At 45.1% G+C, this 12,886-nt stretch overlaps 1 protein-coding gene across 1 annotated transcript; it reads left to right on the forward strand.

Annotated features, from left to right (window-relative positions):
- The first annotated feature begins 2,061 nt into the window (after nt 1-2,061).
- On the forward strand, nt 2,062-3,731 carry TXNDC2 (thioredoxin domain containing 2). Its single transcript, XM_059039654.1, has 3 exons — nt 2,062-2,079; nt 2,372-2,591; nt 2,773-3,731. Exons 1-3 carry the CDS (start codon nt 2,062-2,064, stop codon nt 3,729-3,731), a joined length of 1,197 nt encoding a protein of 398 aa, XP_058895637.1.
- The last annotated feature ends 9,155 nt before the right edge of the window (nt 3,732-12,886 follow it).

The following is a 12,886-nucleotide window of genomic DNA, read 5'->3' on the forward strand; positions in this document are numbered from 1 at the left end:
TAACAGTGAATCTGCTAAAATGTATATCAGATCATGTTTCCTCAAAACTTTCTGGGACACCAATTGCAAATTAAATAAAATTCCAGCTCTGTCACCTGTGGTGACAAATCCCCCCTCACCTGGGCCCAGCCTCCTTCTCTGCCACCACTGGCTGGGGCCCCTGCTCCTGACCACCTGCCCTGCGTGGTTGCTGTCCTCCAAAAGGAGGTCGCAGCCACCCTGGCAGGCCAGTTCTGCGGCATTGTTCCTTTTTCTGGGAATCATTCCTGGACACCTTGCCCAAAAGCAGCCTTTCCAGCTATTTTCTGATTAGACAAATCTTTCTATGCCTAAAATAGCTGATTGTTTCACTGGCAGAACCACGACTAACATAAGGGTTCATGAGCAATTTGGGGATGAGCTTGTGCTGAAAGTAAAAAAATACGTTTTATGACAAGTTGAGTGAAAATTATTCAGCAGCATCAATATTTCAATATTTCAAATTGCCTGGAATCCATCTGAATTTCAGAATCAAGAGTAGAAATAATTGGAAAAACTCTGCCAAACCAAAAACACAACTCAGATACCCAAGTATGAATGTCACGGGGTCACAGATTTCCTCATTTTTATTAAGATGTGCAGATATAATGAGACTTTACAATTTTCTTACAAGGTGTCTACTCTTCCCCAATGAGCCTGATCTCAGAGGGATTTGGGAGGGTTGGTGAGGAGCAGGGCCATGGAATTCAGTCTGCCCATTTGTGGAATTTCAGTCTAAGGAACATGGTTTTATTCTGGTGGCAGCTCAGTCTTCCTGATTCCTGCCCTCTCCATAATATGTGGGTGCACAAGGCTGTGTGGATGAGCTGTCCCTGGGCCTTCTAACTCTTGCTGAGTCCCCATGTGAAGTGGCTGGTCTGGCCTGGTCCCTGAACTGGGAACTGCTAAGGACAGTAGATCCTATCTAGGGCTGGGGCCCCGTGCTGTCACCCACTGTTCAAGCCTGTGCCTCTGTTCCTTGCCTCTGACCGCAGATCCACCTCCACTGTGGCTTCTTTGTTCTTCCTTGAGCTTCTACTGGTTCTCTGGTCTTAGAACACTCACGGCCCCACTCCGGGGTGTGAGGACTTCCTGATCCCTGGCCCAAGAATCTGCCTGTGACCCATGCTGCCATGTGGATGTGGAGTCCACATGGATGTGGGCCCTCCCTGGTCTTCCAGATGGAGCAGGAGTCATATCCTCCAATGCTTCCAGCTTTCCTCTGAACACATCTAATCTGTGTCCGTGGCGAGGTTTCTATCTGGAGAGGGGACACAGGTACTGTTCTCTTGGTTCTTGGTCTACATGGATGGGGGCGATGTTTTCACTTCTGCCTCTTCTCATTTAGGGAACCCCTCTGTGACGTAATCTCCCTTCCCAATGTCCAAACCGGACATCTGACCAGCACACAGGAATTTGCAGAAGAAAGTAACATGGTTAAGAGGATGTTGATGGTTACGGTGGGTGAGTCATAAAGAGAAAGCAGGAGCTGGGGATCCTAGAGGGAGAGGGCAGGAGAGGTGGTCTCAAGTTACCCACCCTGGCCAGGGCATCCGGCAAGCAGCCCAGCCCAGCCCAGTGTTCAGAGTGTGGGCTCAGAACCTGCCCCCCCGTGAGCTCTGAGACCTTGAGCGGGTCACATAACTTCTCTAAGACTCAGTTTTCTCACTTGTAAAGTGGAGATCGTAATGGGACTTACCTCAGTGGTGTGTTGTGTTGTAGGAAATAATGGCTGTGAGTTCATTTCAGGCATTGGGCACAGCCTCACGCACATAGCAGCCCCAAAACCCAGGCTGTCATGAAACTGTCAAGGAGGACCCTTGTGAGGACGAAGAGGGCAAACCGGCTGTGAACACCACCCGAATACACGTTGTTACTCCTTGTATGATGTTCAGTTGGAAAAGGTTGCAGGGGATGGCCTCGCTGGCACTATGAGGCATCTGTGAAGTAGGGGTGGGCTGCGACAAGGACCGGAAATGGAAAGTGATGAAGCTGGAGCCCCGGAAGAACCGGAAATGAGGCCAGTCAATCAAGCAGACATGAATGCAGGTGAGGGTACAGGTAAGGGGGAGGGAAGGGGCACCTATGCGCTAAGGGGATTGGCTGCAGTGTCGAACTAAGCAGACAAAGTTGTAGTTAAACAAAAAACCTACATGAAGAGTACATGTAATCGCATGCTGCTTGGCCTTCTGCTGAATGTGATTATGCAAATGAATACATCTGTTATAAGACTACATTCACGAGCTCTGAGAATGACACCCGTCTTCCTTGGAGTAGATGATCAGAATGTTTTTGTTTCTTCTTTGACATTTTTATTTTTTTACCCTTTGCTTCAGAGAGTCCATCATTACAGGTTCTATCCAGCCACGTGACACTCCTGATCCCAGCACACACCCCGGAGGCCTTTGTCCATGAGGTCGGCAACGTTCAACACATACCTGCGGAGCGGTCTGAAGTCCTACAGGACATGGACACACTCCCACCTGAGCAGGGCAGTGACGCCCTCAGCTCCCCAGCCCAAACTATCCCCCCCAAGCGGGCTGACACCCCCAATTCCCCAACCCAAAACATCCTGCCCAAGCAGAGTGACTTTCTCAGTTCCTCAGCAAAAACCATCCCTTCCGAGCAGGCTGAAGCCCCCAATTTCCCAGAAAAGATGATCCTGCCAAACGAGGGTGGCATTCTCAACTCCCCAGAAAAAAACCATTCTGCCCAATCAGGCTGGCACCCCCAATTCCTCAACCCAAATCGTTTCACCAAAGCAGGGTGACACTCCCAAGTCCCCAGAAAAAACCATCCCACCAAAAGAGGGTGAAGTTCTCAATTCCCCCCTCAAAGCCGTTCTGTACAAGCAGGGCAACACCCTCAAGCTCTCAGCCAAAACCATTCTGCCCAAGGAGGGTGACACCCCCAAGTCCTCAGCTAAAACCATCCTGCCTGCTCAGGCTGACACCCCCGATTCCCCAACCCAAATCAACCCACCCAAGCAGGCTGACGCCCCCAACTCCCCAGCCAAAATCATTCCACCGAAGCAGAGTGACACCCCCAATTCCCCACTTAAAACCATCCTGTGCAAGCAGACTGACATCCCCAATTCCTCAGAAAAAAATACCTCGTCCAAGCAGGGCAATACCCCCAATTTTCCAGCAAAATTCATTTTGCCCAGGCAGGGCCACACCCACAAGCTCTCAGCCAAAACCATTCTATCCAAGCAGTGTGATACCCCAAAGTTCTCAGCCAAAACCCTTCTGCCCAAGGAGGGTGACACCCCCAAGTCCTTAGAAGACACCACCCAGCTAATAGAAGGCAACGTGCAGTCGGCAGATGAAGCCATGGAGGTCCTGGAGGAGGACCTGGTGAAGGTGATCCTGAGCAAGGAAGACATCGAGGTGGTGCTGAAGGAAGCTGGGGAGAGACTGGTGGCTGTGGACTTCTCGGCCACGTGGTGCAGGCCTTGCAGGTCAATCAAGCCCCTTTTCCAGTCCCTGTCCATGAAGCACAAGGATGTGGTGTTCCTGGAAGTGGACGCTGACGAGCGTGAGGGGCTGGCGAAAGACTGCAATATCGTTTGCATCCCAACCTTTCAGTTTTCTAAAAAAGAAGAAAAGGTGGATGAATTTTCTGGTGCCCTTAAGGAAAAACTCGAGTCACTCATTACAGCAATCAAGCGGTCGTGTGTTCCGAAAGCTTTAGGAACAGTTGGCTGTTCATAGCTTGTGATTTTTTTATTTACAAAAAAAGATGAGGGGAAGCAAAAGTGTGTGTCCAAGTGGCACCTGAATGTGAATCAGAAACAGTAGCTCAACCCTTTCCAAAAAGTAGTCAAAGCCCTAACGCCTATTGTGACTGTGTTCTTGTTGATGGGACAGTGTGATATTAGAATTTCCTTTGGGGGCTTCTCTGGTGGCGCAGTGGTTGAGAGTCCGCCTGCCGATGCAGGGGACACGGGTTCGTGCCCTGGTCCGGGAAGATCCCACATGCCGCAGAGCGGCTGGGCCCGTGAGCCACAGCCGCTGAGCCTGCACGTCTGGAGCTCCTCTCCCTGTGCTCCGCAACGGGAGAGGCCACAACAGTGAGAGGCCCGTGTACCGCCAAAAAAAAAAAAAGAATTTCCTTTGGTGGAGATATTGGAAGTCCAGTTGTCCCCTATTTTTTAATCTTGATTTTTTTTTTCACTCACTGTTGAAAATTCAGCTCGTGTAAGCCTAGTGGCAACATTGGAAATTTCGACAATTCTTCTGTAGAAGGACATGTTTTAATGATGAGTGGAAATTTCTGGTGTTCACATACCTTTGGGATATCTGATAAGAAAGTAAAGAATTTGAAGGATTCACATATATCTAACCTCCTTCATGTGTGGGAAGTGCTATGGAGGCCTCAGGAAATGTCACGGGCTCCACAAACATCTAGGGGATTCTTTGGTATCAGAGCTGAGACCAAGGCCATGTTTCCAGATTTTAAGTTCAGGCTTCTTTCTACTGATCCAGGCTCACAAAATCTGAGACAGCTCAAAACTTCTGGTTTTCTCAGACCAAGAGCTTTATGGTTCAAGTTTAAATTAGTGTGATCCTTGGTGCCATTATGACATCAGCAAACTAGTAGCAGAGTTCCTGTTTTGTCATCCTGGTAACTGGGTTTCTGATACCTGTTCTCAGATGTCTCAGAGTGCATGTGTGTATACACATATATATTGCATATATATGCATTTATTTAATATATACAATTCGGTGAGTTTGGACATATGCATACACACATGATACCATCACCACCATTGAGGTAATAAACCTACCCATCACCTGTTTCCACAACTTTCCCTGTGTGTCCCTTTCCTTGGTGTGTGTGTGTGTTAAGAACACTTTGCATGAGATCTACCCTCTTAACACATTTAAAGTGCACTATAGCATATTAACTACAGGCACTATGCTGTCCAGCAAATCTCTAGAACTTATTCATCCTGGATAACTAATTTTATACCCACTGAACAACAACTCTGCCTTTCCCCCCATTCCCTGTCAGCCACTGTCTTATCTTCTGCTGATTTGGAATGTTTTAAAGAATTTGAACCAATTGTCCACATGGCAAAAACCAGGATTCCCTTTAAAATATTGAATTGTAGCTTTTCTTGAAAAATTGTAAAATCTGGCAATCCAGGCTTGCATGACCTCAAGAAACTGCTCTAACCTTAGGGGCTGAGTGGCAGCTTGCTTCGTTGGATGGCGCATGTGTTCTCCGGCTCTGGTGAGGAACCTGGCTGGCTTCTGCATTTACGTGGTTGAGTTGCGATCCCTCCTTAGCTGCAGGAGTGGGATGGTGCCAGCAACTTCCACTGTGTGACGACCCTGACTCTTCTTAATATGTCAATCATGGACCTCGTTTGAGCGTTAAAACAACTACCTAACAACAGCAAACAAAATACCATACATGCTACTGTAGAGCACAAGGAAATATATTCAACATCTTGTAATAACCTATAGAGGAAAAGAATCTGAAAAAGAATAGGTATATATGTATAACTGAATCACTTTCCTGTTCACTTGAAATATTGTAAATCAATGATGGAATCTATCAATTAAAAAATAAAAATAAAACCCCAAAAAACTCCCCAAATACCATACATACCCAGTCTTTTTTTTCCAAAAGGATTCAGTATGACCTGCAAAAAGTATTAATGATAAGGTTAATAAATTAATATGGGGAAATTAGGAGCATAAAAATAAATAATATGTCAATAATATATCTGAGGGCTGGTTTCACTCCCTGTTTGAGTGGCAAATTTTGTTCTGAGCTTCTTAGCAATGGGGGGTGTGGGGAGAAAAGGGAAACTCAGTGATACCCAGATATTGTTACCGGAAAGGAGCAAACCTTGGAATTGGAAAAAGGAGTCAGAGTTTTCCCACAACTGAATTTCAGAATGAAAATTTTCAACTGGGACCTTAAGTTTGAGACATTGAATAATGGATGAGGTTCTTGGCAATGTTTTTTTACATTCAGTTCAGAAACAATTTTCATCTGACTGATCCTGGTAATAATCTTTCATAGAAGCCAAAGCTGTCATCAGAAAGCACTTTTCAATGAAAGAATCCTGGATTCAAGGTGCACAAGCATGTAGCTTTTGTATTTTCATATAAAAGGACTTTTACTTATGATTCTTATAGCCCATCTGCTCTTTTCCTCTGATAGACCTTCCTCTGACTTTTTTACTTGGATTTTTTCCTATTTTCCATGTTGAACAAGTCTGGGGGTTTTTTTGGCCGTGCTGGGCAGCTTGCAGGATCTTGCTTCCCTGACCAGGGATCAAACCTGTGCCCCCTACAGTGGAAGCGCATGCAGAGTCCTAACCACTGGACTGCCAGGGAAGTCCCAAGCCTAGTTTTAACATGACTCTATATCTGCTTAGCTATTTAGGCCCATACTTCAGTGGGTTAACCCAACCCCTCTGTTACCAAAGCCCTGTTTGGACAACTTAGTGAGCCCCCAGCGATTTGGAGGACCAGAGACCCTGAAATCCAACATTAGTGAGTTACACCAGCTGCTTTTCCTGGGACCTTAGTATTGAAAACATTTCTATCATAGGTCTTTCTTCGTATTTAGGTTACCAAGTGATGACATAGACAATGACCTAAAAAAAATCCTTAAAAAATTGTGATAGATTCTGCAGGTGATTTTATATTACTCCTAATGTAGTTAAGGGAGGAGGGCAATGCACAGCTCTGGGAGGGCATCTCTGAGGCCAAGACAGTGGGAGCAAATGTGTGGCTCTCTGATCTAGTCTGATCCAGGGAGAAATGCTGAACTATCAGAGAATCGGTCCGTGCTCCTCAAACCACCCACCCTCAGCACCGTTTCTCTTGACGGGATAATAGTCAAACAGCAGCCAGGACGAAGGTATGTTCTCTGTACTCAGAAAGCTCGAGTATGGAAATTCCATTTTTCTGATTAAGAAAGAACCATGTACTTTAAAAAAATGAGCCAAGCAACTGTTATCCCCTCTGCTATTTAGCATGAAGGAGAAGTAAGACCCATACTAACTGGAAGGAGGATTCCAGATAATCATATTGGCTGTCAATGATGCTAATCTAACTAGAGTCTTAATAAGAATCAATGGAAAACCTGTTTTAATTGATAAGAGAGCTCAACAAAATGGCAGTATTCAGAGTAACATCCCAAAATCAATAGTTTCCTTTTGATTCAGTGATTCAGTAATTGGGAATCTTCATGGGAAAATGTCTCATTTGCAACAGTGACAAAAAATAAAATATCTAGCAATGGTCCTAAGTAGAACGGTAAGGATTATTAAGACTAAATCTAAAAGTTTGGAGACATATACAACAAATAGGTCTGAAGAAAGTGAGACACAGTCTCTTGGAGAGAAAGATGGAAAGATGTTGAATCTTTCTACTTAATTAGTAGACAATATAATTCTAACCAATATCTCAAGGAGGTCATTGGGAGAACTTTATAAAATACTTAAAAATCATAGAAAGGAATAGTAGGAAAAAGTCTAAAAGGAGAAGTAATGAAGAAAAATTTGCCCTATCAGATATAATAATTATAATAATTATATTATAATATAATTATTATATAAGTATAATAATTGTGTGTGTGATGTTACCAATAGTGGTATTGATGAATGAAGAAAAGCAATTAATGAAACATAATAATAACCAAGAATCAGACTTTGCTGTGTAAGTAGTAATTTAGGCAAAAGAAAACATTTCACTTTGAAGGATTGTGACTAGATATTATATTTTTCAACTGTATGGCAAAATTTAGATCTTTGGGGAAAAATCAGTTCACATCCTATTCCCATGCCAGACACCAAATGAATAAAAATTGGATTAAAAAATTTAAAAAATGAAACATGAAATCATTTTAAAATTGAAGAAGATTTAGTTAAACATTCGTCTGATGCATGGGTGGAAAAGGATTTTCTAAATACAAAAGCAATTAAAGAGTTTTGGACATATAAAACATTTAAAAGTTCCCATTCCAAAATATAAACACAATTAACAAGAAACAAAAACTGAAAAAATATTTGCCAGATATATGACATAAGAGTCAATATTTTTACTTAAAAAATGTACTCCAGCAAATCAGTGAGAAAAATGGAACACCTCAATAGAAAAATAAGCGAAAGATGTAGTTCATATTAGGGTAAGAACAAATTGGTAATAAACGTGAACGCTTTTCACTTATAGAAAAATACAAACAAAGGTCAACCAGACTTTAGTAGTAGGGTTAGCAAGGATGTAGGGAAACAGTCACTCAGGAGCTGATGAGAGTTAAGATGCTACAAACCCTCGGGAACACAGCAGAACAACCAGGGTGCAGACCCTTCGTGAACTTTGACCTGTGCATTGGTCTGCTTGGGCTGCCACAGCTCCAGGACAAAATCCCATACACTGGGGAATTAAACAACAGAAATGTCTCTCTCACAGCCATGGCGGCTGGAAACCCACTATCAAGGTGTCGGCAGGGTTGGTTTCTGCTGAGGCTTCTCCCTGGCTTGAAGGTGGTTCCTTCTCACCGTTCTGTCTTCACACACCTCCCGGGTGTCTGTGTGTCCAAACTTCCTCTTCTTAGAAGGACACCAGTCAGACTGGATTAAGGCCCACCCTAATGACCTCATTTTAGTTTAACCATGTCTTTAAAGAACTTATCTTCAAATACAGTCATTTTCTGAGGTACCAGAGGCTGGGACTTCAACATATGAATTTTGGTGAGGACACAATTTAGCCCTTAACAGCTCAAGATGAGGCTCAGAGCCTGGCCTGAAGACTCGTCTGGGCTGCATCACTGACACAGTCATTTCCAAGGAAGGCCTAGGAGCCGGGGAGCACATCCTGATGTTGCATGTCAGAGAAGGGGTATATCCTAAGAAACTCTGCCCCATTCCCCGCGGAGTCAGCCCTGAAGTGGAGACAGGGGCTTCTTCAAAGGCCCAAGAGGAAACTGCGCCAGAGGGTCTGTGGTCCCCCTGGAAGGCAGGCCTTGGAGCACAGACCGAGAAACCATGATGCCGAGGCCTCAGATGGCAGTGAGGCCGGTGTCCATTGCTCCAAATGATACTCCCCCCTCGAAAAAAGCCTGGGGGTGAGTGGGGGGCCCATCACCAAGCTCTCGTACCCTAGGGCAAAAGGCATGCTCTGACTTCCTACCCTCAAGCAGGCTGGCCAGTGGGAGGCCGTGTCGAACTCCTTTCTGCTCCCCACGCAGGAGGAGGGCGAGTGAGCTAAGCATGGTCAGGGTCATGTTAAATCAGCGTTTCTCAAACTAGCGGTCATAGAACCACATGCAGTGCCATTAGACACTCAGATACCTAGGCCTCTGTTCTCAAGAAATCAGATTCAGTAGCTGTGGGCCAGGGCCTAGGAATCTCTCCCCGTAGTTAAAGGAAAACCGTCCAGCCATCCATAGTTCAAGTCCAGCCCCCATAAGCTCCCGTCCCGAACGTGCTTCCTCAACTCAGGACATCTGCTCTCCGGCACAGCATCACCTTTCTCTAATCTCCACCCTCCTTTCCAGAAACCCCAAGCCCTAGCCCACAGGGTGGTCTTATCCTAGATTCGAGTCCCTCCCAGCAGCCTTTCCTCCCTAAGTCTCGGAGACTCCGTTTAGAATACCACCGCCAGGGAGGGAGGGCCACACGGGCCATACAAGAGGCTCGGGCTTGGGCGGGTCCAGTCTCCCCTGAGATCTCCCCACTAGCTTGAATGCCCACTAGCATGCCCCTAAATCCTCTGGTAATCCAGAGCACAGCTGCTGTAACAAACACACTTCCACGACAGAATCTCTCCTTTGGGACTGAATTGCCGAATCCCACAAGGACCTCTCCCCTGCAGGAACCTCTTCTACCTATCCCTATGACGTGCGAGGCTGCTTCTTTTCCAGTGGAGTTAGAACTTCACATTATTTTGTTGTTCTTATTTCTTAGCCACACCACGCGGCATGCGGGATCTTAGTTCCCCGACCAGGGATGGAACCCGCAGCCCCTGCAGTAGAAGAGTGGAGTCCTAACCACTGGGCTGCCAGGAAGTCCCTGGACTTCACATTGTCTATGGAACATCCTTACTCCATCCCCTCTCTCTCAACTTGGCCCTGAAGACCTACCTGGAATAAGAAAATGGGTTCATTGCTGAATCATAGTTACAGGCTGTTAAAAGGTAAACTGAGGCATATTACAATTTTTAAGAGTTTATTTGAGCAAAAACTGATTCTGTTTGGGCAGGCCAAACCGTTAATGGTTAGGGGGGCTCAGCCGACAAGAGCTGGGGAAAGACTGACACGGAGAAGGTGGGGAAGCAAAGCAAGGAAATGGTTGGACGAGGCAGCCTGAAGCCTGGCTGGCTGTGATCCTCAGGTTTCAATTTCTCACCCTCGAGGCATCTCAGGCTTTGGTTTTGGTTGGCTTGCAGAGGCCACCAAAGCCCTGGAGCCACTTCTGTCTAATGGGCTCCTTGTTTAGTTGCTTTAACAAGGGCTACAGGCCGGAGTCCTCCTGGAGCAGGCTGTGGGGTCTGGGTTACGTGCCTCCTTAAGGTCTGGCTAGACGGAAGGCCTTCCTTCCCCCAGTCAATGCTTATAAGACATATGGGGACCGGGAAAGCAGGATTCTGCTCTTCCAAATTCACTCAGAAGTGAAAACTGAAACAAGAGAATAAAAAGGTCCAAATACGAAGAACAGGATGATCCCTATTTTTATTTGAAAATGGAATGAAAAGCATAAAGTGTTGTCATTGGCTCTCTCTGTATGGATATTTTTTTCTTTCATTCTATTTATTTCCGCTTACTTGTAATAAAAGGAAAAAAACCAAACAAACAATTAAAAGAGTACTTTGGAGACCCCAGTTGCTTAGAAACTGCTGGGAAACACATCATTTGGAAGGACAAAGCAAAGGGGAGTGAGCACACTGGCCCAAGGTCAAGGATGCTCTGGTGGAGTCTTTGAGTGCTGAATGCAACCGCAGGTTCTGTGTTCCAGCTGTGCACTCTGGGCCTTCCCGGCTTTACAGGCCAGATAGTCATAGAGACTAAATCAGCAGCAGTTCTTTTTTGGGAGATGAACTGCCTTGGGGATCTGGGGTGTCGTGGGGTAGGTGATATATTCGCTTTTTGGCGGCAAGTGACGGAAACCCAACTCAAACCTGCTCCAGCAAAAATGGAGGGAGTACTGGATCTTGAAAGTGGAGATTCTAGGGGGACACACTGCTTCATGGGGTTGTGGGTGTTCAAACAACAGCATCGGGACCTGATGTTCTCCACCTCTTGGCTCTGCTGCTCGTGTTGATTTTAGCATCGCTTGCTTGGCTGGCTTGCGATCACAGACAAAAAGTGAGCCTGTTTCCTAGTAACTCAAACCAAAGTCCCTGGGAAGACTTTGACTGTCTAGTCATATGCCAATCCCCGAACCATCCTGAGTACCTGGGGGAGACCTTGCAGGCCTGGGTCACTTTTGCCCCCCACAGCAGGGTAAGTGCCATGAAAGCATCAAAGCTCAGCAGGACCACGGGGGGAGGGGGAGGAGGGAAGAGGTGCTGGGCAGACTAGAGTGTCTGCTGCAGGGGATGGCGATGATGTTAGACACACTGCCTTGGACCAAGGGCTACACCAAGAATGTGGTCAGCAGCAATCAATTCCCAACCTGATAAGAGGATGCTGGGCACTTACCCAGTGCCCTTCAAACACCCCTTCTCGTTTCATTGTAATCCAGTCTGATTGCCTTAAGTCTGTATCTATAGGACTTAGAAATCAATATACTCCGCGCCTTATTCAAATGACAAATTATCTTATGGTAACGCTTGAGTTTCGCTAAAGATGGCCTACAGAATATGAATCCAAAGACAGCATGAAACACTTAGCAATTAGATACTCAGAAAGATGCAAAGGACATGAACAAGGTAAGACAGTTTGGGGGTCTAAGTGACGCTTTAGAAATTTATTTTTCTGTAAGTATGAGCAATTTGATTTCATAGTGGGGATCTGTACAGACTGCTCCTTGGATGCTCAACACGTTTGTCTTTTTGAGGCAGAAATGTTCAAATAAATTATACTTAGCAAATATGGAAGAGATGTGGTATATTGTTGCTTAGAGAATTCCATTGTGATTTGGGGCAGGTTTTTAAGATCTTGCAAGGGAACTGTGAAATGGTACATTCTGTGGAGATAGAAGTTAACTAAAAAACAAAATAAACCAAAAAGTACAAGGAGAAGATGGCTGCAAATTCTGAAATAATAGTGACTCTTTAATCAGGAGATCCTTTAACACCCATGGTGAAAAGTGTCTACCAGGGCAACAATGACAAACACTGGTATCAGCATAGCATGGATCCAGATAAAGTTTCACGGTTTAGGAAAATCAGGAATTTTTCAAATTCTAGAATGGAAAAAAATGATTGATGTGAATATGAAAAAATGGAAAGCGGTACACGTGAAGTTAAGGTTGGTTAAAAGGCAGTGATTGAAACGGAAGAAGGTGAATTGTGAAAACTGAAAGAAAATGTGATCATTCTGTCGCCTATTGATAGGAAGTGTAGTGCTTTTATGCTCACATGGCGTTAAAGAAGATTTCCTTTAAATCATGCCAGTTAACAAGAGCCAGGCTATAGTGTGTTGTCCTGCTCTCACGGACAAACAAATAACTGGAACGGGAGCAGCCTCTCAGTGAAACGATTCAACATTAGTGGATTTGCGTGAGCTCCTCCCGTGTTCATCCCCTTAAATAATTTGATCTCTCCCTCTGAAATCACTCGTATGATAAAGATGATTACTTTCAAGTAATCTCTGCTTTTGCATCTGAGGTTTTTAAAAAAGCATTTACAAAGCCAAATTGTAATCCCACTTTATTTTGGATTGCTACATTCATATATGT

This window comes from Kogia breviceps, chromosome 15 (genome assembly GCF_026419965.1).
Source record: "Kogia breviceps isolate mKogBre1 chromosome 15, mKogBre1 haplotype 1, whole genome shotgun sequence".
NCBI classification, from domain to species: Eukaryota; Metazoa; Chordata; class Mammalia; order Artiodactyla; family Physeteridae; genus Kogia; species Kogia breviceps.

Coding starts and splice junctions, on each gene's coding strand:
- TXNDC2 (XM_059039654.1), top strand. Junction 2,592..2,772: donor TTCCCCAACCCAAAACATCC/TGCCCAAGCAGA, acceptor CCCAAATCGTTT/CACCAAAGCAGGGTGACACT.